At 58.3% G+C, this 27,283-nt stretch overlaps 1 protein-coding gene across 12 annotated transcripts in view; it reads right to left on the bottom strand.

Annotated features, from left to right (window-relative positions):
• The window catches only part of TNS3 (tensin 3), a 214,654-nt gene that overhangs the window by 122,170 nt on the left and 65,201 nt on the right, over positions 1-27,283 (bottom strand). For 7 of the 12 annotated variants that reach the window (XR_010406632.1, XM_064575508.1, XM_064575504.1 and 4 more), the window contains one exon: positions 20,029-20,067. The exons of 1 other annotated variant lie outside the window; for it this stretch is intronic. Coding sequence is in view for 5 of the 11 variants with exons in the window: in XM_064575498.1 (XP_064431568.1) it covers positions 20,029-20,067 (39 nt within the window). In the remaining 6 variants the exon portion in view is untranslated. Of the gene's footprint in view, positions 1-832; positions 1,109-2,105; positions 2,178-2,596; positions 2,706-20,028; positions 20,068-23,427; positions 23,588-27,283 lie in introns of those variants that run through there. 4 more of the 12 variants (XM_064575503.1, XM_064575505.1, XM_064575506.1 and 1 more) reach the window with 4 other exon arrangements.

Below are 27,283 nucleotides of genomic sequence, written 5' to 3'. Positions count from 1 at the left end.
GCTCCTCATCTGTAAAATGGGCTACTAGGTACAGCCAGCCCTCTGCAGGGGCGCTGTGGGACCAGAGCAGGGTGGGCGAGGAGCAACACATCGTTAGCATCTGCGATTCCTGCGTGTTCTCGCGCAAACCAGGAGGACGGAGCAGACCTGCCTAAGGAGACTCACGCAGTGGCAGTGTCCCCATGTGGGCTGGCGTGGGCACCAGTCCTGCATGTGGACGGGAGCTAATGCTGGCGCCGTGCCCCCACATCCCACCGCTGTGGGCAAAGGGCAGCCTCTCTCTCTCCACTCCTGTCCCACAACCCTCCTTCCAGTCCCCCAAGCACACTCCACCCCTCCTGCCCCAGGACCTTTGCACATGCCCTACAGGTCTGGAATGCTCCCCACCCACTTAGGCAAGCCTCACCTGCTTAGCCCCTATTAATCCTAGACCTCTCAGCTCACACATCGCCTCCCCAGCGAAGCAGCCCCTGATCCCTGGTCCTGTTTATAGTCCTGTGAGGGCCCAGATCTCAGCTGCACAGAAATAGCTGGCTGTGTGCATTCTTGTCCATGCTCTGCACCCTCTGCCACGAAGACCCGCAGGGGCACTGGCTCTCATGTTCCGCTCAGCCTTTGGGGCCACATCCTGTCCCTAGCAGCGGGCGGAGCACGCTGTCTGCAGGAGGAAGGAGGGAATAAGCCAACCGCTAACCTCAACATGTCCGACGGACGATCTGGCCATGTCAGAGGCACAGGGATCCTGCTTTTGCATTTTGGTAATAAGTACCTGGTTAGCTTTATTCTTAGGATAACAAAAGTCAACGTACCCGAGGGGCCTGAACAGACTTACCACCTCAAAGAGCAGCAGAGTGAAAAGTAGTCTGTGCATCCTCCTTGGCAAGGTCACGACACAGGGAATCGACGACATTGGGGAAAGAGACTGTCCCCTGCAGAGCACAGACCTCGGAGACCGAGGAAGGCTCACGGAACAGCATGGCTCCCCGGAGCTGTCCAATGCGCGCTCTGCTCACGGACGGGGGGCCACGCTAACAGCGTTCCCGCTAATGCTCTCCCCTGGAATCTCCCGCAACCACACTGTGCACAGCCTCACGGGAACATCCCTGTCCCCGAAGACAGGGACCTGGGGCAGGGTGTTCTTGGCCAGGCAGACTGCTGAGCCCACCAGGGAGCTCACCCCTCGCTCCTGCTCACATGGAGGGGAGGGCAGCACCAGGCCCCCAGGGCTGGAGATGAAAGGCTGCATGCACCCCTGCTTCCCGCCTCCCCTCACCCTCTCTGGCTCTTCGGGGAAGAGCAAAGAGAGTCCCTTTGCAAGGGGTGAAACGCAGGGAGGACGCCAGGGGCCCCAGAGAAGTGGGGCCTGCCGTGCTGACGGGCCCTGAAACCCGCAGCGGGAACAGTTCGTAAAAAGGAACAAAAGGGACGATTGCGTAACTGAAGCCAGATTTACAAGGAAGCAGGGCTCCCGGGCTGGGGGCCGGGCAGGGAGCAGGCCGGCTGTGCCCTCGGGAAGGAGGCACCCACGGAAGCGCGCCGCACAGGCAAACGGAAAAAAATACATGGAAAACCCTTTTCAGAAGCAACCACCAGCCCCGCTCGGCTGCCACACCTGAAGGTCATGTCACTCACCCACGGCCTGGCAGGCGGGCTGCAGGGGTCGGGCGCGTCCCACTCCGAGGCCCGGGTCTGAAGCCAGCCCTGTGGCTCCCCGGGGCTGCCTGGCCTTGGAGAGACTAACGCAACCCTTCGTGACTCAGTTTCCTCCTCTGGAAAGCGGAGGCGTCGGCAGGATTCGATAAGGAAATAGGCGTATAGGGCTGAGAACAGGAGCTGACCAAACACAAGCGCTAAATAAACATCAGCTGCGCACATAGCCGTCGCATTTGGGTGCCAGGTGGGCGGGGGGGTCTGGCCCCAGAAAGGCAGCCCCCCCTCGGGAAGTCCACACGGAATGCAGCGCCCGGTGCGACCACGGAACCACCCATGCCACCCGAGAAACAAGACGCCCACGAGCAACCTTCCCAAAGCCAGACAGACAGACAGACACTCCTCCCTTCCAGAAGGAGAACGCCAGAAACAAAGTCATTCTCAGGAGCGCCCACCTCGAACTGTTCTTAACGCTCTCAACCCCAGGCGGCAGTTCCTGGGCACTCTCCAGGAAAGACACACCAGACTCAAGTTAGGAAATGACAACAACGTCACTTTGTCCCCAAGCTCCTCTGAGAAGCAAGGTCTCGCTCAGTCTGCGATTTTATCTGTGATCATTTGTCACCAACTACTCAGAATTCTGGGGTGCGTAGGCGGGCCTGCACCATACGGACGGACACGGGACGCAGGGCGCCGGGTGGGGGGAGAAGGCCCGCGGCAGGGAGGAAGGAGGTCCCCAGCGCAGGGGGGCGGGGGACCGAGCTCTCACTCACCCCCGTCTGGGGTCCCCAGCAGGGGGAGCGTCCCACGCGGCGCCACATGGAACTTTTACTGCCCCTTCGCTGCAGAACAAGGACGCAAGCGGACAGAGGAGGGGCGCCAGGGACTGACCCAATGCCAAGAGCACGCGGCAGCCCGCAGTGGCCCCACAGAGGGAGGAACTCACCGTGCTGCCGAGGGGCCAGCCAGGGCTTCTCCTTCCTTCCAGAAGCAGCTCCCTCCCACCGCCTCGCCCCTTCCCTGCTCGGAGTCCCGCGCCCTCTCCGTGCGCCCGGCCTCGGGGGCGGCGGGGCCGAGAGCAGGTGGACAGTGCCCGCCCCGCTGCGGCTGGGCAAGTCTCAAGGGCAGCCGTGCCAGAGCCGGCAGGCACGCCCAGCCCCAGCGGTAGCACGCACGCCTGCACGCAGGGAAAAGGCACTGGCTGCCCGGCCTCCCGAGGCCCCGCAGGGCCCACGGCCAGCAGGACAGGCCTCGCCGGGCGGGGGCCGTGTCCTCAGGAGCCCACACCCGCCCTCCGGGGGGGGCGTCGACACAGGGGCCCAGAGAGGGGTCTCCGGTGTCCAAAGAGCCCCCCGCCCCAAGACCAACCGACCACGGATTGATTCCTGGGTGGGCAGGTCGCCCGCCAGCATCCTGAGCCCAACGGGTGCCTGGGCCCGCCCTCCGCCCTCCCCCACCTTCCTTCTGCCCCTTAACGTTCACAAAAACCACGAAGCGGACACAAAAGCAAGCTCCAAGTGTGTTCCTGGACCAGAGAAGAGCTCTCTCCTAACACACATACCCCTTGGACTCCAAGTCTCCTGGAGGCCAAAACAGAAAGAGAGATGGGGTTGGACGTCTGGCAGACGGTGGGACAGGCACCCGGCCTGTCTGAGGCTGGATGGAGCGGGGTCACACGTCACTCGGAATCAGGAGAGGAAGGGCCCACAGCAGAGCGCCGTCCCCCACCGCCGCGGTCTACGCTGGCAACCAGCCGGATTTCATTATCAAATGGCCAGTCACGTCCCTTAAATTCAGAGGGAGACCCAAGTGGGCTCATCGATAATGACGCCTCACACACACTGATTCTTTTATTTTAATCGATCACTTCATGAGAACACCTGTCCTCATAAAGAGGACACGGGGAGGGCATGGTGGGTCCCGCAGGGCCCTCACAATCCTGTCCCCGGCACCAGGACCCGGGGGCCTGCTGCAGAGGGAGCCACGCAGGGTCTCCTTCCAGCCCCGACGCTCAGGGAGCCCTTGAGCCCACGGGCCGGGGTCTCTGCCTCAGGTGGCTCGGCTCCTGCAGGACAGCAGGGCTTCCCAAGAGAGAGCGTGGGGACAGCCATCCCTTCACCTGTCCGGTCAGCAGACCTGCAGACAAACTGCATTTCACTCTTGGGAGCATCAGTCCCAACTCAGCTCCGAGGCCCAGGCCTCCCACCACAGACGGCCCCGTGGAAGAGCCAGCTCCGAGCCTCCAGGACCCTCAGAGGCTGACAAGTGTGGACCAAGAGGGAGCCCCCCCCCCACCCCACCTGGACATCCCAGAGTGAAGGGCTCATGGTCCTGGGAAGGGGGCCCGGTGCGCCCACCGAGCTGCCCAGTCCAGGACCACAGCTTTGCCGCCATGAGAAGGGCACCGCAGGGGTTCCCAGGATGGCCAGCCCATGCACCTGACCGCTGGCAGGTGGACCAGGGCCTTCCGGCAGCCCCGTCTGTTCTCACACATGCCCGGGACGATCCAGCGAGCCTCCTCCCCGGCCAGCATCAGACACCCGTGCTCCATCCAAACCAGGCCCCACTACTCAGGATCGCCCCAGCACGATGAGCCACACAGCTCCCGGCGGGGCTGGGTGGCAGGCCTGGAAGCGCCACAGAATAGCACAGCGGTGACGGTGTCCCCGAGGGGCTGCAGGACAGGAGTGCCGTCCGGCGGCAGAAACGGCGGGCCTTCCAGGGTGGAGCTAGGCCAGGAGGAGCCGGGAGCACCTGGGGAGGACGGGCCTGCAAAGTGCGGGGCCAAGGGAGGCGGGGTTCCTGCGGTAAGCCAGGGCTATGCTCCAGAACGCCTGCAGGCCACAGACACTTGACCTCTGGAAGGCTCCGTGTGCCCACCTGCACACTGGGGATGGTCAGAGAACATGACTCAGTGCAGAAACGTCGCGTGAGATCACGCTCCCTGGCACGAAGTGCGCCCTTGGTAAGCGTCCACTTTATTAGCGGGTCCTCTTCTCGCCACCGAGGCTGTCCACGGAGGCCAGGGGGCAGGGGAAGGAGTGCAGGCAGCTGCTGAGGCCGGGCAGGGGGTCTGGGCAACCAAGAGGACAGGAGAGAGGAGTGGCACCCACAGAACTTGGTCCCGTCGCTGAGGAGGGAAATGGTGTGGAGACAGAGTGGGGGTCCACGGACCTACACTGTGGGAGCATGTGGGCAAGCCACAGATGACGCGACCCACTGGACATGGCCCACAGGACATGACTCATAGGACACGATTCACAGGACACGGCCCACGGGACCTGACTCACTGGACACAACCCACAGGACACAGTCCACGACCCACAGGACAAGACCACTGGACATGATTCACTGGACATAACCCACAGGACACAGTCCACGGGACATAGGACACTGCCCACAAGACACAGCCCACAGGACACGACGCATAGGACAGAGCCCACAGGACACAGTTCACGACTCAGGACATGGCCCACAGCACACAGTTCACGACTCAAAGGACACGGTCCATAGGACGTGACCCACAGGACATGACTCACTGGACACAGGACACAGTCCACAGGACACAGCCCACAGGACGTGGCCCACAGGGTACGACCCACAGGCCTCCTCCATGCCACCCAAAATGGTGCCTCTGGCACCATTCTGTCACTTCAGTGTGGGGACCCCGGGAGAGCACCTTCAGCAGGAGAAACTGGGCTCCTAGCCCAGCTCCGTCTCCACAGACAGGATGTCCTGGAGGCGCCGGCTCACCCTGTCCCCTCGGGTCCTCACCTGTGAGCGGGGGAAGACGTTGAGCCGGGGCGGTCCTGAGCCCCGGGCGAGCTCCTGGCAGCCCAGCCACAGACAAGCTCGCCCCGAAACGCCCTGTCGGCTTTCCTAACCAAGCTGCTCCCGCACTAAGGAGACTGCACGTCCGAGCTATTCTCCGACAATCAAGAGCCCGGGCACAAGACCAAGATGACGACACGGTGCTGGGCCCAAAGAACACAGATAAAATCAGGAAAGCAGTTTCCTGGGATCGACCCTATCCACAAAGCCCACCCCAAATAACGTCACCCTACCTACTGCGTACGGAATAGGACAGGCTGCACGGCATTCACACGCGATCTTGTGAATTCCTCACTGAAATGCTGTCTCCTTTTCACCTGTGAGGAAATAAAGCTGCTGGCGCCCGACCCGACCTGACCAAGGTCACATGGCCCATCAGTGGAAGCTACGGCTGCCCTAGGTCCCTGCCCGGGGCCCGAGGCCGGCTGCCCCTGCTGAGGGACCCACACGGACAGACCGACGGGACATCGACTGGGACTTCTGCCAAAGCTCAGCTTCGCCGGCACCGAGAGTCCCACTTCCCTTGATGTTCAGACGCAGCCTCTACACTCCGGAGTTTCGATCCGGGAACGCATATCATGGGCCAATGACCAGGTTCAGACCAGCAATGCCTTCTAGCTGTCTAGCATGTAACTCCACACTCAGTCTTATGTTTACCACCCGCCCTCATTGTACATCTTCTGGATCCCATTCCAGAAATATATAAAGATTGGTGGTGGACACACCAATCTCTTTTCTCTCCTTTCTACACTCTAGGAGGCCAGATGTCCAGCCCGGGTTGGATCTGAAAGTTTATATTCCTCAATTTTATAATATAATCCTCAAATTTTCTCCCACAAAGTAATTTTTAACAGCTGCGTGGTATCCAGAGTCCAGCTAGAGCCCAATTTCCCGTACACCTCAACGTTTGTCTCCCGCAGGTGGTACTGTGATAAACATCCTACAGTTTACAACTTCTCAGCATCCTTAGTGGCTGCCTCGGGATAATCACCTGCAAGGGCAATTTGCTTTGTTTTCTCTTGTCGGGAGAACTTCCTACAACCCGTCTCTTGGAAGGCGTCCTGTAACCTCCGGGACTGCACACACCTGTGTTCCAAAGGGGACAGAGGTCCGAAAGGTGAGGAGCGGACCAGAACAGAATTGCCTTGGCAAGCCTGAAGAGGGCTTTGAGGTGTCGGGACAGGGGAAACTGTGTCCCCAGGAGTGGAGCAGGGAGGAGAGGGACACGCCTCGGGGCTCCTGTGGATGCGTCCCCCCATCTGCTCCCCAGGTCAGAGCTTGGAGCAAAGATCGAGCATCTCCAGGATGCTAAATCCATGACAAGAGAAACGGCAGGGCCCTCCTGAGCGGCCAGGACGTGCACGGCGCAGCACCTGGCTTCACTGAACGCATGCGTGAGGACCGAGATGCCGGCCCGCCGCTCCCCGGGGTCCCCCTGCTTCTTCCCAGCTTTGCCCTCTCCCTGCAGGAAGTGCGGGCTGACTGTGTGCAGCCAGATGGGCATGTGGAGTCCCAGGTGTGGAAACAGCCCCGTGCTCAGAAGGGCACCTGGGACCCCACACGAGAGGCTGTCTCCCCTTTGCGACTGCAGGTTAAAAAGGCTGGGAAAACAGCGTGCACAAGAAATGTTCATGTGCAGAGGGAGACCGATGGAAATGCAAACTATCAGAGCAGGACAAGGAGGAGCAAAGCATGGGGTCATCAGACGCTGAGGCAGCTCCTCCATGAGAATGATTCCAGCATGGCTGAAGTCGACGCTGTAACAGGGGTCGTAGGAGTAAGACTGGGTATCAGGGAGTCCACAGGTTAGATCCTATAATCCCCACGGACGCCCCCCTGACAGAGGCAATTCACTGAACCGCTAACTTCAATCCCTACCTTGCCCAGCGCTTACCATGCGTGTGGACCCCCCCCCCACACACACACACCCCGTAAACGGTGGAGCCGAACAACACAAAGGGGAAGATGTACAATGAGGGCGGGTGGTAAACGTAAGACTGAGTGTGGAGTTACATGCTAGACAGCAAGGATCCCATTCCAGAAAAGACAGATGCGGGACACCTGGGTGGCTCAGTCAGTTAAGCGTCCGACTCTTGATTTCGGCTCAGGTCGTGATCTCAGGGTTGTGAGATCGAGCCCCGTGTCGGGCTCTGCACTCAGTGTGGAGCCTGCTTGAGATTCTCTCTCCCTCTCTCTCTTCCTCTGCCCCTCCCCCACCATCCCCTCTCTCTCAAAAAAGGAAAGAAAGGACAGATTCATGTTGAATGCAAACGGCAGGTGAGTTTTGGCTGGAGCCACAGTGAGAGCCCCCTGGAGGTGTGCTGATTGGGCTCAAACCTTATCTTGCCTTCCAAGAACCAAATGAATGAGGTCACTTTGTTTGGATAAATACCCAGTAGGGTTAATACCGGATCACATGGTATTTCCATTTTTCGTTTTTTGAGGACCCTCCATACTGTTGTCCAGAGCGGCTGCCCCAGTTTGCATTCCCACCAACAGTGGGAATGTTCCCACAGTTGTCCCCCTTTCTCCGCATCCTGGCCAACACCTGCCGTTTCTCGTCTCTTTGATACTAGCGATTCTGACAAAGTGTGAGGTGGCATCTCATTGTGGTTTTGATCTGCATTTCCCTGATGAGGAGTGATGATGAGCATCTTTTCATGTGTCTGTCCCCCATCTATATCTTCATAGGAAAAACGTGTATTCCGGTCATTGGCCCATTTTCTTAATCAACTTAGCTGTTTTTTTGGCGTTGAGTTGTTCTTTATATATTTTGGATACGACCTCTTATTAGACACAGCAAAATACTAATTTGAAAAGCTGTATGCAGCCCTACGCTTATTGCAGCCAAGATATGGAAGCAGCCCCAGTGTCCACTGGTTGATGAACGGATAAAGAAGTGTATACACACACACACAGAGACACACATGGAATATGTATGGAATATGACTCAGGTGCAGAAAAGAATGAAATCCTGCCATTTGCAGCAACATGGATGGACCTAGAGGGTATTATGCTGCGTGAAATGACTCAGACAGAGAAAGACAAACACCGTACGATCTCACTTACATGTGGAATCTAAAAAACAAAGGCACAAACAAAAAGCAGAACCAGACCCGTAAGTACAGAGAAGAAACGGATGGTTGCCCGGAGCGGGGAGAGGGGGCAAATGGGTCAAGGGGAAGGGGAGGCATGGCTTCCAGGGACGGAGTGAACAAGTTACGGGACGAAAGGCACAGAACAGGGAACACAGTCAGTGGTGAGGTGACAGTAACTACAGATACCACGGTGAACACGGCGTGCGTAACGTATGGACCTGTTACATCTCTCTACATCTGAAACCAATGTAACATGGCACGTTGACTACATTCCATAAAAAAAAAATTAAATGATTTAAATAAATGAAGTCATCCCAGGCTGCCCTACTGGCTGGACGCCCCCTTCGTTCTGGACGACCGATGCCTCTCGCCCACTGCCCCTGGCCGGGCACTCGGACCTTCCTCTCTGATCCTGAACCACATCGTCCGTCACCCTGCACGTGGACCGGACGTGGACCAGACGGGGACCAGACACAGACTTAGACGTGGACCGGACACGGACCGGACACCCACTGTGTCCACTCCCAAACCGGTTCTGGCCAGATGCACTGGCGGCTGTCACCGCAGAGTCTAACAAAATACCACACAAACCGACAACTCATGAGCCTAAAAAGGGCAGAAATCTGCTCCAGCTCTGAAGGCGTGTCCGGTTCCTGGGAGGGCAGGGCCCCAGCGCCCTGGCTCCTCCAGACCCCACAGGACAGCTGCAGGACGGGGCAAACCCAGAGCACAGGGGAGGTCAGCCGTCGAATCAAGCTTTCACAACACTCGGAGGTGGCCAAACGGGGAATTTCAGAGGGTGTGCTGAGAGCAGGGGAACCCCAGCCGCAGGACGGGACGCCAAGACAGACGGACACAGCCGTCCGTTTCAGACGCAAGGAAGTGTGAAAGTGAGTGAGGCTTAGCATTTCGCAAGGCCACAGGCATTTCAATTCAACAACCACCTACAGATCCCAACCATTTTTTAATTTTTATTTTTTTAAGATTTTATTTACTTGTCAGAGAGAGAGAGAGGGAACACAAGCAGGGCGAACAGCAGAGGGGGAAAGGGAGAAGCAGACTCGCCACCGAGCAGGGAGTCTGATCCCAGGACCCCGGGATCATGACCTGAGCCCAAGGCAGACGCTTCACTGACTGAGCCGCCCAGACGTCCCAGATCCCGACTATTTAAAAGGACAGGCTGACCGAGTGAGAAGCGGGTGGACAGCGTGTGACACGTGACTGTCACCATCCTAGGGAGAATGACACAGATCCCAGCAGCACGCACCCACACTCAGTCCAGCCCAGGGGCAGAAGCCTGCTGGGCGGGGACCCTCCTGAACCCACTGGGGTTCGAGACGGAGTGGAGGACCAGGCTGGGCACGGTGGGGCACGCAGCAGGGCTGGGACTCGGGATCCCAGGGACCTCTTCTGGTGCCACAGTAACAGCCTCCTTCCCTACTCCCTGGCACCCCAAAACACCACGGGAACTGCCCACCACAGGCTCACGGGGAGGCGGCGAACGTGGGCTGGAGTCCACGCTCTCTGATGGGCAGGTCAGGGGTAAAGGGAGTTCTCAGGCGCCAACACAGCAACGGAACGGCTTGAGGACCCACCATCAACACCTTATCAGTGCCCTCGAGTCTTGCTATTGCAGGTCGTGAGGTTGTCACCGTCACCGTGAGCACCGGCCGCACAGCTTTCATGTGCTTAGAGCACCAGACACACCCACGCGCACGTGGTTCCATTTCCAAGTGAAACCACCGACAAAAAGCACAGAAATGCAAAAGTGCGTGTCCCTGCACACACCTCGGGAAGGACAGGTGTTCACACAGAGCGGGAGGGCTGAGGGGACGCCGCCCGGGGTCCGCCTCAGCTGCGGATGTGCTCGGCGGGTCCTGCGCGTGTCCACGGGTGACCCTGGACGCACAGGGACGGCGGGTTTGGGATGACAAACACATTCTAGCAAGGTCACAGATGTACACACACAAAACCAACAAATAAGGAGGCTGGACCGCAACTGAATCGATAGGAACCCGTCGATCGTTCGTCTCGGCTTCACGCCAGAAACATCTGGAAAACCTGCCCATTCTAATGGCCCCAGACAGCACACCTGACACAGTAATGTTCCAGAAGGAATCACAACCACAGTCTCGTCCAGTCGTATTTTTAAGCGTGTGGCCCTGTCTCTTTACGCAGAGGGACGCCTTACGCTCCTGGAGGGCGCTAAGCCTCAGGGCGCCTTCCTCCTCGCCCGAGGAAGGTCAAGGCCGTGGTAGAGACGGGAGGGCACCTTGTCTTCCAGTGCTCTGGCCCCCGGGGAAGGCAGACACGAAGCAAGCACTTCTGTATGGAAAGCACTGTATCAACCCCGTGTCATGTGCTGATGAACTCAGCAGGTTTTCAGCAAAACTTCATCATGCGGACTGGTCTTTCAGGATGTCAGCCGTCCACCCAGAACGCCACAAGGAAGACGCTCAGGCAAGCCTGATTAGCTCATGGAAAACCAGGGGAACGCCTGCGGGCCGGTCCTAGGGTAATTCGACACAGTTCCTGGCCAGCCCCGAAGCCCTGAGCTCTGTGCTCCCACTTCACCTGCATCCTGACCCGGCGCCGAGCTCCGGATGCCGCCTGCTCTCCACCGCCCACCCCACCCCTCCCTCGACCGTCACAACACGAGCCCCACACATCCCTTCGCTCCCTCTGCAAACATGTCAGCAGGCATCCTCAGAGGAGAAACCGGGTTTTAAAACTACAAGAAAACACCACTACCATGAGCAGTGACTCCTTAATACCACCACGTCGCCAGTCAACATTCAAATTTCCCTGTCTTACAAGCTTTTTGGGTTTCTTTTTTGTTTTGTTTTTCTTTTTTACAGTCAGATCGTTGGAATCGAGTTCCAAATAAAGTCTGATGATGTTTACCTAACATCTCTTCGGTTCCTGAAAATAGAGATCCTTCCTCCTCCTGTGGTGTTTTTGGAAATGACTGACATGCTTTTCGTCCAGCCAAACTCCCCCCACCCGCCCGGGGATTTCACTGACCCCTCTGGAAGGCTTCCATGGGGCTCGGACCCCGTGCTTCCTGGAAGCCGTGGATGGGTCTGGGTTCAGGGTGGTTCTGGTCTGATTTCAGGCCTCCCGTGAGGCCCACATGCGCGGCCAACTTCCCTGGAGGAGGCACATGACCCTACCAGCTTCCTTCTGTGACCCAGGAGGTGACGGAGGGTCACGGCTGTTCGGGTACTTGCAGTCTGCAACTTGGCACATTTTAACTCCTTCATTTTCTCGACATTTGCGGGCCAGAATTCCTCCTTACACAGAACTTTTCCTCTTGGTCTATTTTTAACCCGGAGGTACAGGCTGTGCAAGAAAAGAGGATTAAAAGCTTGTTTCTCTTTATTTAACAATTTTTCAGAATGAATCAGTTCCCTAGCATCCCTTGACGGCAACTAACAAAGTTTCGGGCTTGGGTTGGGTTTTCATGTTTTTATTTTTTATTTATTTTTTGTTAAGTAGGTGCTTTATTGGGGCACCTGGGTGGCTCAGTTGGTTAAGCGACTGCCTTCAGCTCAGGTCATGATCCTGGAGTCCCGGGATCGAGTCCCACATCGGGCTCCCTGCTCGGCGGGGTGTCTGCTTCTCCCTCTGACCCTCCTCCCTCTCATGCTCTCTGTCTCTCATTCTCTCTCTCAAATAAATAAATAAAAATAAAATCTTTAAAAAAAAATAAAAAAATAAAGTAGGTGCTTTATTTAAAGTCTGTAGCAGAGGGGCACCTGGGTGGCTCAGTCGTTAAGCGTCTGCCTTCAGCTCGGGTCATGATCTCAGGGTCCTGGGATCGAGCCCTGCATCGGGCTCCCTGCTCAGTGGGGAGTCTGCTTCTCCTTCTCCCTGTGGCCCTCCCCAAGACTCATCCTCCCTCTCTCAAATACATAAAATCTTAATAAATAAAGTCTGTTGCAGAGATCAGAAAGCGACATCTGAACCCAAAATCACAAAGCCGACAGCCCTTACAATGGGATTCAGGCCCGCATCTGACTGGTCCTCAAGCATCTACCGTCCAAGACTCCGTTCAATCCCGAGGACGGGCCACTGCGCTTGCCACGTGGCTGGACACACGGGTGGAGGGCCAGCGCGGGGACTATGCCCGGTCACAAGCCTGTCCCCAAACTGGAACGAGCCCCAGGCAGCCACGCGGGACTTTCCTTATTCTCTCTGTACAAGGGGGCCTCCGGAGGGGACACGGTTTCCGCCAAGGACGAAACTTTCTCCCTTTTGTTTTACAGAATTGTTTACTTTAAAAAAAAAAAAAAAGAATTTATTTATTTATTTGAGAGAGAGAGAGAGCACAGAGGGAGAGTGAGAGGGAGAAGCAGGCTCCCCGCAGAGCAGGGAGCCCGATGTGGGCCTTGATCCCAGCACCCTGGGATCATGACCTGAGCTGAAGGCAGATGCTGAACCGACTGAGCCGCCCAAGCGACCTACAGAATTGTCTCCTGATGCTCGAAGGGAAATAAACGTGGCAAACAAGACTGCCTGCTGGAAGGACCCCCGGGGGAGGAAGATGATGTGACCACAGTGGAGAGGCCAGAACTGGCCTGGTTTCTGATATTCAGGACGCAGACGCCCCGCCGCCCACACGCAGGACGCGCCTCGAATAAATGGGGGAGGCCTCCCAAAAGCTCAGAGGCACTTGGGGAGACCCGAGGAAAACCGTGCCTGAGGCTCCTGGCTCTCTAAACAGAGACTCTCCGAGCGAGGCCGGGACGCCCCAGATACCACACCAGCCAAGCTGACACCCACATGTGCTGATAAGAAAACAGGAGTGGGGACCCCAGGCCACGGAGAACCCGGGGAGGAGTCGGATTCCAGAACCCTGGGTCCCCAAACCGGCAGCCAGGGTCCCTCTCCCGCATAGACTTACATTTTTTCAGGGGGCTGGGGGGGGCGGGGGGCCGGGGATGCTGTCAGGTGCTTTTTTTTTTTTTTAACGATGACCCCTCTTGCAGGTAAAAATGCACTCAGGCAGGGGCGCCTGGGAGGCTCAGTCAGTTAAGTGTCGGCCTTCAGCTCAGGTCATGATCCCAGGGTCCTGGGATCGAGTCCTGCATCGGGCTCCCTGCTCGCAGGGAGCCTGCTTCTCCCTCTCCCTCTCCCCCTGCTTGTGTTCCCTCTCTCGCTGTCTCTCTCTCTGCCAAATAAATAAATAAAATCTTAAAAAAAAAAAAAAATGCACTCAGGCAACAGAAGCCCTATCAGAACAACGTCTCTCCTGACGAAAACTCTGTCCTAACTCAGGGCATTCAAAAATAAGGGCTCAGCTTCCCCTGCCACAGTTAACTGCGATGTCCCCCCGATTCCCACATACCCACCAGCTTCAAGGGTCCTCCCCACATTCACAACCTGTGATTGCTATAAAATCCACGCCACCAGAGCGGGAAAAAAATGGCACGCTACCAGAACTCTCTCTGTGGCAGATTCCAGTCTTTGGACCTGGGGACATTCATTCACTGGAAAACATTTGCCACGGCCCTTGCCTGGGAGATGCCTAGAGTGCGGTGAACGCTGGCTGGGGGCTCCTCTGTCAAGCCCGAGTGGCAGCCCGAAGCCCATCACACAGTCAGAGGCCCGGGTGGTGGGTGCTCAGCTCCCTGAGCCCGTGTGCACCACGCGGCTGGCCGTGGACATGCCAAGGAACAAACACGGGCCAGCCTTCACCGGGGTGACCGGCCCGCAGCCAGCGTGGCTGTTAATCATTAGCCAGGCTCCCCGCCGGAGGTAGCTGACACCAGGCCAACCTGGCCCCTGCTGTGTGTCCCTCACCTGTGGCCTGGCCCACCAGCAACATCTAGCTCGGCCCTGCTTCCAATCCAGGCTTACCGGGTGAGGCTCAGCACGGGAGGGGGGGTTTTCTCTTAATTCGTGCAGGGCCGCCCCTCTTTCTCAAAGGGCCTGTGAACCGAGGCTCCTGTTTGTCCACCTGCAGCTCCCACGTGGGAGACGCGCACCGGACCGCCTTTCCCAGAAACGAGGGCAGTCTCTCCCTGCCAAGGTTGAAAAAGCTGAAGGCCCGCGTGTTATTTTAGGTGCAGGAGGGAACGGTGAAATCAAAGCAAGTGTGGACCAAAGTCTGGCCTGTGGTTAGAACGGGGTGGGGCAGGGGCCCCGGATTTCCGGAGAAATCTACCTACGCACCAGGTTTTGGAGATGGCCCAGGGGAGGCTCTCTCCGCAGCGGCAGAGGCCTGGGGCAAAGGTCAACGCAAGAGGGTCCCCCCCAACCCGGTCAGCAGCGCAGGCTTCGAAGGCCTTCCCTGGAAAGCTCCGGGGGCCTTGGGTTCCCAGCCCTGCCCGATCCCCAAGCCCCCTCAGAACCAGAGCGCCTCCTTCAAACAATTTCCACAAACAGCCTCCCCCATTCCTCTGCACGTCTGGTATGTCTGTCCAGCCCGTGGGTCTGTGTCAGGGCCCAGAGGCCACAGCCAGCCCCGCCGAGCGCCACTGAGTGCGCTTATGCCCCAGGATGGCCCCATCACAGGTCTGTGGCCGGACCCAGTCCCAGAAGTGCCGGGGGAGGCGGTGGGGGGGCTTAGGCAGGCATGCTAAGCAACATGAAGGAGGTAGAGAGAGGGACCCCATGCACTGCTCCCCTGGGAAGCCACACAGACACGAAGGCCGCGGGGCCGCGAGCCCTCGGGAGGCTGCGGGAGGGTCCCCTCTCCAGCCGCTGCCTCCCGTCCCTAAGCCACATCCTGCGCTCTGCTCGCAAGGACACGAGTCCAGCCTGACCTCCCTCCCCGCATCCGCATTCCAAACTCAGCCACATCCCGGGTTTCTGGCAGATGGGAATCTGGGCGGCACACGGGGCATCACCCCCACCCCGCAGGTGTCCACTCCATGTCTGTGCCGCATCTCAGAAGCCCGTTGGGATCTGTGCGTGAAAGTGGCCCAGTGGCTGCCCCCATCCACACCTGCTTCACTCCCTTCAAGAGCAGGTCGTCAGAGGGGGTGAAATGCACCATTAAGAGAAAGGGAATCTGAGCGAAGTTTGGGATCCTGGCTTCCAATGCCGTCACCCGGGGCCCGCACACCTTAATTCAGATCCCAACCTTCACAAAGGACCCTGAGGACCGAGGGAAGCAGAGCAGTGACCAGCTCTGCCCCGGCGCCGGGAGCCCAGCCTGCATCCAGATCGGGGCCACAGGGAACCTCGGAAACACGGCTCCACTTGGGTGCATTCAGCGTTTCTTGAACACTCCCCACTCTGCCTCAAGTCATAACACCGGGACCCTCTGCCTCTGTGCTTGCTGAGAAGACACAGAGCCAGGCACGGCCACTGACGCAGCACCAGGGAAAGGCAGCCTGAGGTTCTGAGGAGCAATGGCAGGTGCTCCAGCAACCTTAGGGAGAGGATGAGGACACCAGAAGCACCAGCCTCACACCCGCCCCCTGTCCATCTGTGCGGTCCTGGCCTGCCCTGGCCCGATTCCTGGTGTGCTCACCAGGTCTCAGTTTCCCTTGCGCCATCCATTCCACATGTCCCTTTAAAAGGGGATCCTCCGGGGGCTCCTCTGACGCCCCATTGCTGAACCAGAGTATGGCTCTTGGATCACTGAAGTTTCAAGGTGAAAGTCTGGGAATGCAGCATCGTGTATGTTTTTATTTCTGGGTCTCACTTGGCTTTTACCAAAACCATAGGTGGTTAGGTTTGCGCAAGTGGAAGGCTCGACTACGATCTGGCAGGACTCCTGAGACTTTTCTCTGCTTCCTGAAGATCGGAGGGTTATAGAACAAGGATGTTTGCAAGTCTCTGCTGCCTGAAGCAAGGGAATGTCACTGGGACAAGGTGAAGCATCTCGTGTGAGATGCTCAGACCCGGGCAGGCCAGCTGTGGGTGCAGACACAGCACCCGGAGTTTGTGACTTCCAGAAACAGAAGCGATCACTCGGCTAAGACCCTGCTGTGCTGGGGCAGATCTGCATCTGTGTTCTGTTAGGTCCCGCAGCGTGGGAACAGTCCATGAGCAGGAATACTCCGCATCCAACCAAAGAGCTGCACTTACTGAGGACAAGCAATTCGCACAGAGGCCGCCGTGGACCGGAGCCGGCGGCAGAGGCCGGGCTACTCCAGGCGCCCCACTGAACCTTCTAGGCCAGGCCCCCCACCCAATATTTGACAGGTGGAAAGCCTGAACTCTGTCTTCGCTACCTAATTCTGCAGTCAGGTAAAGGGAGTACCGTTAAAGGGGATTCGTTTCCATCCATCTCAAACCTCCAAGTGTCCCATTCGGTGGGCAGTCTTTCGGAAATAATCCAATGCCTTTGGGAGACCCCGTCACGGCCCCCAGTAAGGAATGTGCCCTCAATAGTCACAGTGCCCTTGTGTTAACCTCACCACTCATGATCACTTCCTCCAGCTTGGTGAGTTTAAGCAAACCAAGGCTGAACGAGGTCCCAACGACCCACGCGCACGCCCAGGTGCAGCTCACGGGGCCCAGTCTGGAAACTCTGGCCTCGGTCTGTGTAACCTGACGCCTAATGTCACCTGCGTCAGAAACCACCCATTGTCTTCACCTTCATTAAACAAAGAGTACAGCCCGGAGGAGCTCCCTGAACAGGCGACTCGAATTTCAGAAGCGAGTCTAGGCCACGCCTCCTCCAGCAGAAGAAACCACAACAGCCACGCAGAAACAAGCCGGGGTGAGCGCCGGCAGCCAGGTGAGGGCTCTGTGCAGCCCGGAGTGGCCGCACGCATGGCCACCGCCAGGTGGGGACACGGCCTCTTGCAAGGACGGAGGCCACTCTCAGAGAGTGAACTTCTCCGACGCAGGGCCACCACGCTGGCTGCTCGCGAGGCCGCTGTGTGCTGCCCGGGACCCCTGGCCACGCGGGGGTTCCACACCCGCCGGACTGAAGGGTGTCCCCCTGAAAGCCACACCTGCACCAATGCGGGTCCGCTCCTGCGCTGGTATGAATGTGCCCTCCTGGATGGACAGACAGGCAAGGAAGGACAGGACGGAAGGCCCCAGCGATGCTCTGCCTGAAGCACCAGTTGGTGCCGGGACGCACGTCCAGCCCTCCGTGAGGCCGGCCGCAAGCAGGCCCGCAAGCCCCCTGCCGGCTGGGGCTCCCGCGCCGTGTCCCGGGGCGGGGGCTCAGGAGGAACAGGTCCCCTGGGGGTCTGTCCCGGCACCTTCACCCTCGCAGAGCATATGGCGCGCTCTGGAACCGATCAAACCGGTTCTCCCCGACCAGATGGCAAGAGAACAATGGTTAAAACCAAACAAACCGGCGCAGGCCGCGGGCACCGGGGGACCTCGACTGCCCCCTCGCATCCGCCCAGCGAAGAATAAGGCTCTTCCTCACCCGGTGCCGTGGCCAGCACCCACACCGTCCACGCGCTATTCCATCCGCTCCTCACGGCGCCCGCCGGGGAGGTGGCAGCGTCCCCACGGACGGAGGAGGCACGTGGGGCCCAGGTGCAAGAGGGCTCCGTGCGAGGTCACGGGGGTCTCCAGGTATCGTCACCTGGATGGACCCCGACCTGACGCTGGCGCCGAGCTCGCAATCACCAACATGCTCTGCACCTGTGTGTGCGTGTGAGCACGCGTGGTTGATACGCACGCACACGCGCATCTGCAGAAACACTGCAAACAGAGGCACAACTCGGCCTGGGAGGACCCGACCGCCGCTCCCATCACGAGTGATCCGCTACCCGGAAAAACCGAAGCACCTCCCTGTCGTGACCCAGCAGACCCTGCTCCACAGGGGCCGTCCCGGCGTGACACCAACAGACAACAAAGCCACAGACATGCTTCTCGATCCTCAGAGCCAGAAAAAGCCAGACGAGGCTGCCCTCCAGAGCGGCGCCAATCTGCCCCAGGAACAGACCCGGCAGCTCACAGTGGGAAGGAGCCGAGGTGAGGCTCTTCCAGAACCTCTTGGAAGGGCTCCCGGCCCTCGGGACACCTGCAGAGCTGGTGAACGCCCCGTCGGGGAGAGGCCCCGGAGCTGGACGGAGCAGACGGCGGCCGGGTCAGATGCACAGAAGGGGGTGCTCGTGGTGCACAGCCGACAGCCTGAGGCGGACGGGAAGGAGGCCGCCTGCTCCCACACCTGAAGACTGATGAGTCACCACGAGCATGAGACAGCACGGAGTGGGAGGGCCATGGGCACACAGAGGACACGGGGCCTAGGGATGCGTGGACTGGCCAAAGGGCACCTGCCATCCGAATGCTGCTGGTCACTTTCCCATTTATGAGCAAGGCCTCCTTGGGGAAGGTGTTCGTGAGACCTACCTCCACAGATGCCCTGTGACACGGGAGACACGGGACCACGCTCCACACAGACACCCTGCGACATGGGAGCCACGGGACCACGCTCCACACAGACGCCCTGCCACATGGGAGCCACGGGACCACGCTCCACACAGACGCCCTGTGACACAGGAGCCACGGGACCACACTCCACACAGACGCCCTGCAACACGGGAGCCACAGTACCACAATCCACACAGACACCCTGCGACACGGGAGCCACGGGACCACGCGCCACACAGACGCCCTGTGACATGGGAGCCACAGTACCACAATCCACACAGACACTCTGCCACATGGGAGCCACGGGACCACGCTCCACACAGACGCCCTGCGACACAGGAGCCACGGGACCACACTCCACACAGACGCCCTGCGACACGGGAGCCACAGTACCACAATCCACACAGACACCCTGCCACATGGGAGCCACGGGACCACGCTCCACACAGACACCCTGCAACACGGGAGCCACAAGACCACACTCCACACAGACGCCCTGTGACATGGGAGCCACAGTAACACAATCCACACAGACACTCTGCCACATGGGAGCCACGGGACCACGCTCCACACAGACGCCCTGCGACACGGGAGCCACAGTACCAAATCCACACAGACGCCCTGCCACATGGGAGCCACGGGACCACGCTCCACACAGACGCCCTGCGACACGGGAGCCACAGTACCAAATCCACACAGACGCCCTGCCACATGGGAGCCACGGGACCACGCTCCACACAGACGCCCTGCGACATGGGAGCCACGGGACCACACTCCACACAGACGCCCTGCAACACAGGAGCCATGGGACCGTGACACACACAGATGCCTTGCAACATGGGCACCTTGTGGCCCACGTTCTACCCCTAAGAAAATGGACTGAGACATCTCCTGTCACAGAGAAGGAAACCCAGGCTGAGCACAGGGACCCCTGACGTTGGGCATCTGAAAGGCAGGCATGGCTCTGGTCACTAGGGAAAGCATGCGAGGGCGAGTACCTGAGGCCCAGGGTCCATGCAGAGGCTCTGTGAGTGGTGGGGGTCCTGTCTGAGGCCCAGAGGGAGCCTGACAGCCCCAAGGAGGGTCCCACATCAAGACAGAGACAGTCCCGCATGACAAGCCGGGACCCCAGGGAACAGCGAGGACTCACCTGTCCCAGGTACACCTGCACACAGCGGCGACTCACCACCTACAATGAGAAGACACAGGGTAAGCAGGTGGCTCCCAGGAAAACCCCACCCAATGTCCACTCAGGCTCGACCCCAGAGCTGCACCTGTCTGACCCCGCTCACAGCCCGAGTTCTAGCATCAAAGTCAGACAAGACCTGCAGTTAAGAGAATCCAGATTTTTCTTCACTTTTCTAGAGTCCAACTCCTTTCACAGGATTTCCTGCAAACCCTGGAGCCTCCCCCTAAGAGAAACGCCCTGTGCTCATGCACAGAATATCCTCTTCGATTTCAAACGACCAGTGGACTCCAAGGCTAGGAACTTGGGAGCTAGCGGGAGCCCCTCCCGGCCACGACAAGGACGTGAGGGCCCTGCCTGGTGGTCTTCAGGCTGCCCCCACCACCACACCCAGCGCTCATATTCCTTACAAAGTGGACCGCCTTTTCTAGAGCTCTTTCCACAAGTGGGACAGAAAGCAGATGAGTGGCCCCAGGGCTCGGCCTCCCCACCTAAGTGGGGGAGATAGGAAGAGCGTGGGTGCTCAGAACAGGCCGGCATGGGGCAGGCTCTCACACTCCAGGACCACGGACCGTCCCTGGGCAGACAGGGCTATCAGCGGGTGAGGGGGTCACTCTGGCCTTGTGCGGTCCTGGGAGGCCAGGATCCTGGCACCTGCCAGTGAGATTCAGCTCTCCTCCCCCAGGGCCCCTCGTACCCCCCTCCTCAAGTAAAAACATGCACAGGAAGGGAGAGACCCCCAGGGATCTAACCGTCCTTGTGGGTGGCAGCATGACCTTGACTCTTGCCATGCAGACTATTTATAACTGTTGCTTATCTTCTGAAGTTCTCAGAGAACATGACACATGGTCATTCATTCATCTGGGACATACATCGCTCCAGCAGGAGGCTGACTCATACACTCGCCTGGGGCGGGGCCCCGTCTCCTGGCACCGACCCTCTCCCTGCCTGGACCCCCTCCCCACACACAGCCTCTCACTGCCCAGCACCGCTGACCCAATGGCCGGCTTCCCTGCCCTGACCGACACCCCCTGGAAACAGGAACACCTGCTCAAGACACGCACCTGTGTATCAAAGCCCAATGAGTGCAGGAGGGAACATGTGACCAATAAACATAAAGCAAAAATAAAACAAAACAAAAAAAATGTCTCTGGAAATAGGGGAAGTTACAGACCGGTGCCTACAGGGTGGTGGCGGCCAGCCAGGCAGGCCCACGGAGCTCGGCGGTCCCCCGTGCACCACTCTATGGGACACCAGGCAAGGCCGTGCAAGGAATCAGGGCTCCCATCTTTGAAAACTCACTATCTGCATTCCACGCCATGGAACATTATTCAGCAATTAAAAAAAAAAAAAGAAAAGATCCAGAGGAACCTCAAATGCATATCACCAACAAAGAAGCCAGTGAGAAAGGCTAATACCAACTCTGTGACGTTCTGGGGAACACAGAACTGTGGGGACCGTAACGAGATCAGTGGTGGCCCACGGTGGGGGCTGGGGGGTAGTAAGCAGAGCACAGAAAGTGTTTAGTGAATACGGGCTGTGTGATGTTCTAACGGTGGATGCGTGTGACCCATCTGTCCAAACCCACAGAACGGGCAGCGCCATGAGCAAAGCTTAATACAAACTGTGGGCTTCAGTTAGTAAAATGCATCCATATTCGCTCATGCAGGTTAACAAGCGCACCCTGTTATTGCAACACGGTAACAGGGAACATCTGGAGGGAAATGAGAGTACCATCCACTTCTCAGTAAGTCTATAACTGTCCTTAAAAATAAAGTCTATTCGGGGCGCCTGGGTGGCTCAGTTGGTTAAGCAACTGCCTTCGGCTCAGGTCATGATCCTGGAGTCCCGGGATGGAGTCCCGCATTGGGCTCCCTGCTCAGCGGGAGGTCTGCTTCCCCTTCTGCCCTCTTCCCTCTCGTGCTCTCGGTCTCTCATTCTCTCTCTCAAATAAATAAATAAAATCTTAAAAAATAATAATAATAAGTAAAAATAAAGTCTGTTTATTAGGTTTCAGTTCGCTGCCCAGAAGCGTGTGTTTGTCGGCTGAGCAAAAGGAAAAGTCCTATGCAGTCTCGAAACCCATGAGTCTTACAAAGCGCAGCCCAGGGCACCTGGGTGGCTCAGTTGGTTAGGCGACTGCCTTCGGCTCAGGTCATGATCCTGGAGTCCCGGGATCGAGTCCCACATCGGGCTCCTTGCTCGGCGGGGAGTCTGCTTCTCCCTCTGCCCTTCCCCCCTCTCATGCTCTCTCTCTCTCTAATAAATAAATAAATAAATCTTAAAAAAAAAAAAAAAAAGCGCAGCCCAAAAGCCTTCTGTCCAGAAGGCAGGTGGGTCCTGTGCTTCCCACGTGCCTCCCAGGCCAGAGGGGGGTGGTGACACTGCCCACCTGTCCCCAGGGTGTCCTCCAGAGAATGAGAGCAGGCTCTGAGTCGGGGCTCCCAAATCCCACGGCCGCCCCCTACCCCCCACCCACCCCCCGCAGCCCCATCCTTGGCTGAACTCTGAGGAGCTCGGCCGTTCTTCACAGTGGCCACCTGGACAAGCCATCAGGGAGGAGACGTTCCTCAACGCAAAGTGCATAAGCCACCGTCTTTGCTGGAGAGCGAGAGGGGCCCCAGCTCAGCAGAACAAAGGACAAGCAACAAGGCTCAAGGCTTGCACTCCAGCCAGAGGGGAGCCTCAGATCCAGAGAACCAATTACAACCCTGCTGTCTGTGTTCACCAGCACCGTTACAAAATGCAAACAGAAAACGGGGAGGGCTACAATGAATTTGCAAATGAAATTGCACCAGAAGCGCCAAGTCAGAGAAGAGGGTATGGCCCAGGGGAGAGCCACCTGTCGGCAGAGAGAAAATGAATATTCACATCAAGAATGGCGAACACCTAGTTTCGCAAAGCCCATCCTCCAGTGGACACAGTGCGCACGTGTCCCTTGGACGTGGCTCACGCCAAATCCCAGGACGGGAACTCCAGGAGAACACACTGGCTTGGCTCGCTCTATTTCCTCCCTTGGAATAAGACAGAGGACGGCAGTGGACCCCAGTCTGGCAGGGCTGTGCTGGGAGGGTGCAGGGCGCACGCGTGGTCCCCTGTGGACCACCCTGCCTGGCACCCGGGATGTAAGCAGCCATGCAGAGCCCCCCCCTTGCATGTCCTAGACACTCGGGGGTTCCTTCCAGCTCTTCAGCCAGACCAGAGAGGCACAGTTCCCAGCTCCCAGGCTCTCCGCCAGCCAAGCACCTGCTCCTCCCCACCCACGGCCCGCCCACCTCGCCTCGGGACGGAGACACCAGGTAAGCAAGCCATGGGCAGCTGCTCGGGGTTCAGGTCGGGTCGGTAACGGCAGAGCCCACTCACCTGCTTTCTGTCCCCATCTTACTGCGACCTCAGATCACACACCCCGCGGGCCATCTGCTCTGCTCACTTCACCAAAGGAAATACCGTGGTGCTGGATGGTTTCCAGGTGGGCCTGGCCTTCCTCGTCATGCAGGGGCTGATGCTTCTGGATATTCAGGATCTGCAGGAGCCAGTCCTGTCTCACTGACGGAGCTAAAAACCCGGCGGCACCTGTAACGCGCTTCAGGACCGAGGGAGGGTCCCGATGGGGCGCTGTTTGCAGGGACCGTCCAACAGCAGGATGCCCACAGATCCCTGAGTGCACGGCCAGCGCGTTAGAGGGAGGACATGCCTGCACCCTGAGGGTCTGGGCAGTGCCTTCCTCAGAGCTCCTGCCTGCTCTGGGGGGTGGCCTGATCACGGTCGCAGGAGAAAGGGGCCCAGCGGCCACCACCAGGGTGCACTCCCGGGGATGCCCACGGCTCATGCAAGGGGCATCTTCACGTCCCACGTGCTGTGTCGGCAGGTCCCGCTCGCTGGCCCTCACTGCCAGCCAGAAAGCCAGTGACTGTCGCTTCGGTGCGTGAAGTGCTGAGTCCCACAGAGGCCGCGCAATGTGGGCAGATCCCACTGGGTCCAAACTCCACGTTCCTCCCCTGAAAGGAACGGCTCCACTCTCTCACTGCAAGTCCCGGGGGGGTGGGCGAGGGCGGGGGACAGGGGAGGGCGGCAGGACGAGCGCCGCCGGTGACGGAGACAGCCCCGGAGAGATGGCGCGAGGTCCGCTCTGGGGCCGTTTTATGGCTGCGTTAGGGGCCAAGTCACATAACCAAGGACGACCATAAACAAACAGGACTGCGCCCCGGCCACACCTCGCTCCGTTGCACCTGCAGCACGAGGTTCGAAAACTCCCCCCAAGCCAGCAGGTGGGCAGGCGACCCGGACAGGGAGAGCGAGACCGCCTCACAGGGCCTGACCGGGCCCTCTGTTTACCTCTGGAGATTAAGGTCCTGGGACAGAAATTACAGTTCATCCCTCCCCGTGCCCTACAGAGATCGTTTCCCTCCCCATTAGCTCAACAAAACAATGAGCTCAGCGTTTGTTGTTGCCAATTCTTACTAAAGTTTACTTTGAACAAAGCCACATAAAACAGCACTACTCTCTCCGGAAACGCGCGTGTATGATGAAGCCCCACACAGCCCGTGTGCGCAGGGGCAAGGTAAAGCCGAGCCGACCTTTCCGGAATCGTGGACAAGCCCAGCTGTGCTGGGCCACGTGAGCGAGCGCCACAGAAGCCCACGGAAGCCAGTGCCCTCAAGCATGTGGCACATTCCCACCCGGCCAGCCGCCCCAAGGAGAGCCGGCCGCGTTGCCCCCTGGTTTCCCAGGTAATCCTGCCCACAGGTAAATTCTCCCCAGGCTGGCAGGGGGGCAGCACGAGCAAATACTCACGCCCGGATTCTGGAAGGGTCCATCCGCTCAAAAGAACCAAGGTATGAAGACACATTACATCAGGGCACCCACGTGCCCACAATAAACCCATCCACCATCCTAGGGGCGGGAAGTGAGACAACAGGGAGAGAGAAACAGGCGGGCGCCCGACCTACCTTGACGGCTCAAGAGGCACTCTCCTGAGGGGAAGCCCAAGGAAAAGGTGCAACCTTATGCCCAACTTGCACCATTAAATCACTTTATTTTTAAAAACCACTATAGTGTTAAATTCCAACAGAGACGCAGCACAATGTGGCATGGGGTTGAGCTTTGCTTTATCTCTGCAAAGGCGATTCTTTACGAGACACTGAGCATGAAGACCCCTGCCCCCTCTCACGCCCCGTGCCCGGCTGGAGAGACAGACATCCGAGCGACGTGTCCCCCGGCCCCAGGACAGCACAGAATCTCGGGGAACCCCACGTCTCTGCACAGAGCGGCAGTCCCGAGGGAGGAGGGCAGGGCTTTCTCTCAAGGGGCAGCATCTTTCATATTCTCTTCATCTTTTATTATTTTACAGCTTTGACTTCTGGGGCTGTGTGTTACTGATCGATAAACACAAGATGTCTTTATTCGCCCGTTACGTACGATGGAGAAGAGATAAAAGTTTGTGTTTATAAGAATCGTAACAGTGGATCAGAAACAGGGAGCAAAGATAGGAGGGAATCTGCTCTCCCCGGCGTTGACATCCAGACAGGAGCTCAGATACCCCCCCGTGTCGGTCACTTGGGACAAGAGGACAGTGCCACAGACCCCGAACCTCGAACAGACATCCCTTCCCTCCCGGTCCTGGAGGCTGGAGTCCGATCCATGCATGGCACAAGATCCACACGTGGCAGGGCCGGTGCCCGAGGCTCCCCCCACCCCGGGACGTGTCCACGGCCGTGTCCTCGCCATGTCCACGGCTCATTCCTCCGTGTGCGTCTGTGTCCTGTTCCCCTCTTCTTCTAAGGACGGCAGTCCTGGGGGGTCACTCCAGCCACATCACTGTACCTCCATCACCTCCTTCGAGGCCCCAGCTCCACAAACAGCCACATTCTGAGGTTCTGGGGCTCAGGGCTTCCACGCGTGGATCTGGGGATGGGGGCCCATGCAGCCCGCGGCACCCACCCTCAGAGGTCTGGCCAGGCCAGTGGAGAGAACCCAGGTCAACACAGGACGTTCCCACAAGTCAGGCGGGAGCCAGGTCCTCTAGGCCCGGAGGGCTGCCGCGTGGGCAGGTGACTCGGCTCCTCGGTCAAGTCTGCCCGGCAATGCTCCTCTGGGGGGCGGGGGGAGGCCCAGGGGCAGATCTCCACACTGCTGTCTAAACAAGGACAGCATCGATGCAGAGACATGGTTCTACAAAATGCCGACGTCCCAGACTCCATTAATTTACTTGCTTCCTTCAAGCTCTCCCGGGGTAGGACAGCCCAAGTCAGCCGTGTAACCCCAGGAGAAAACATGCCTCCCACCAGTCCAGCTAAGCCCTCCCTCCAGGGCCTGCCTGCCCCATACGGGCGCAGAGGGTCGGGAACTCACTGGCATCCTTTCAGTACATTTCTCCCGAAAGTGAGCAAGGAGTTACTGAAGGTCATGTCTTCTCTTTTAAAGAAAGAAGAAAGGTAAGCCCCAGATTTTGTCGGCTCTCAGTCCCAGCTCCACCAGCTCTGCAATTCTAGTGACTTCTAGAGCTAAGGACACAGATGCACAGCTGCCCCAGACGGGCCTTATTCATACATGGACACTGATCGTGAGTGTTCGAGGGGGCTTCCTGACCCAATCGAGGCATGAGGTCCCGGCAAACACCTGTCAAGGCTCACCCGGCACAGAAGAGAATTAAATCGAGAAAACCCGGCTCTGCATTCGTCTGGTTACCAATATTTGTCCGGGACCAGAAATCTGTGAATCTACTGCTGGAACAATGTTCCAACCGTGCTTCTCCAGGTGGCGGGGAAGGGCCACCGGGGCCCACAGTGGGATGCTTGCTCAGTGGACAGCTCGCACTCCTGTGCCTCGGTCTGTCTGAGCAGATCAGGCCGAGTGGGGGGGCCTGGCACCTTCTTGAGGGTCTCACTTTGCAGGGGAGGAAGCCGGGGGCCTCAGAGGTAAAGTGTCATGTGCAGGACCCCTGGAAATTAGACGAGACCAGAATCGAGCCCCACAGAACCCCTGGGGCCGGCACCTACCAGATTCCTGTGCCCTATCTCTGTGAAAAGAGAAAAAGAAAATGGCATCCAACAGCTTAGAAAGATGGCTTGCCAGAGAACCAGAACAGAAGAAAATCTCATAAATACAACAGAATCGCAGAAAGATAAAAAAATACATATATGTAAAATTTAAGAAGCCTTGTAAAAACTGCTTTTACTTTGCTGCTCATTTAAAACAGCAGAGACTGAGACGTAAGCGC

This window comes from Mirounga angustirostris, unplaced genomic scaffold (assembly GCF_029215605.1).
Source record: "Mirounga angustirostris isolate CCGP_5_RB_7025 unplaced genomic scaffold, mMirAng1.0.hap1 SCAF_12, whole genome shotgun sequence".
Classification (NCBI taxonomy): Eukaryota; Metazoa; Chordata; class Mammalia; order Carnivora; family Phocidae; genus Mirounga; species Mirounga angustirostris.
Note: the sequence above shows the minus strand (reverse complement) of the source record. Positions and strands in the feature narration are given on the sequence as shown.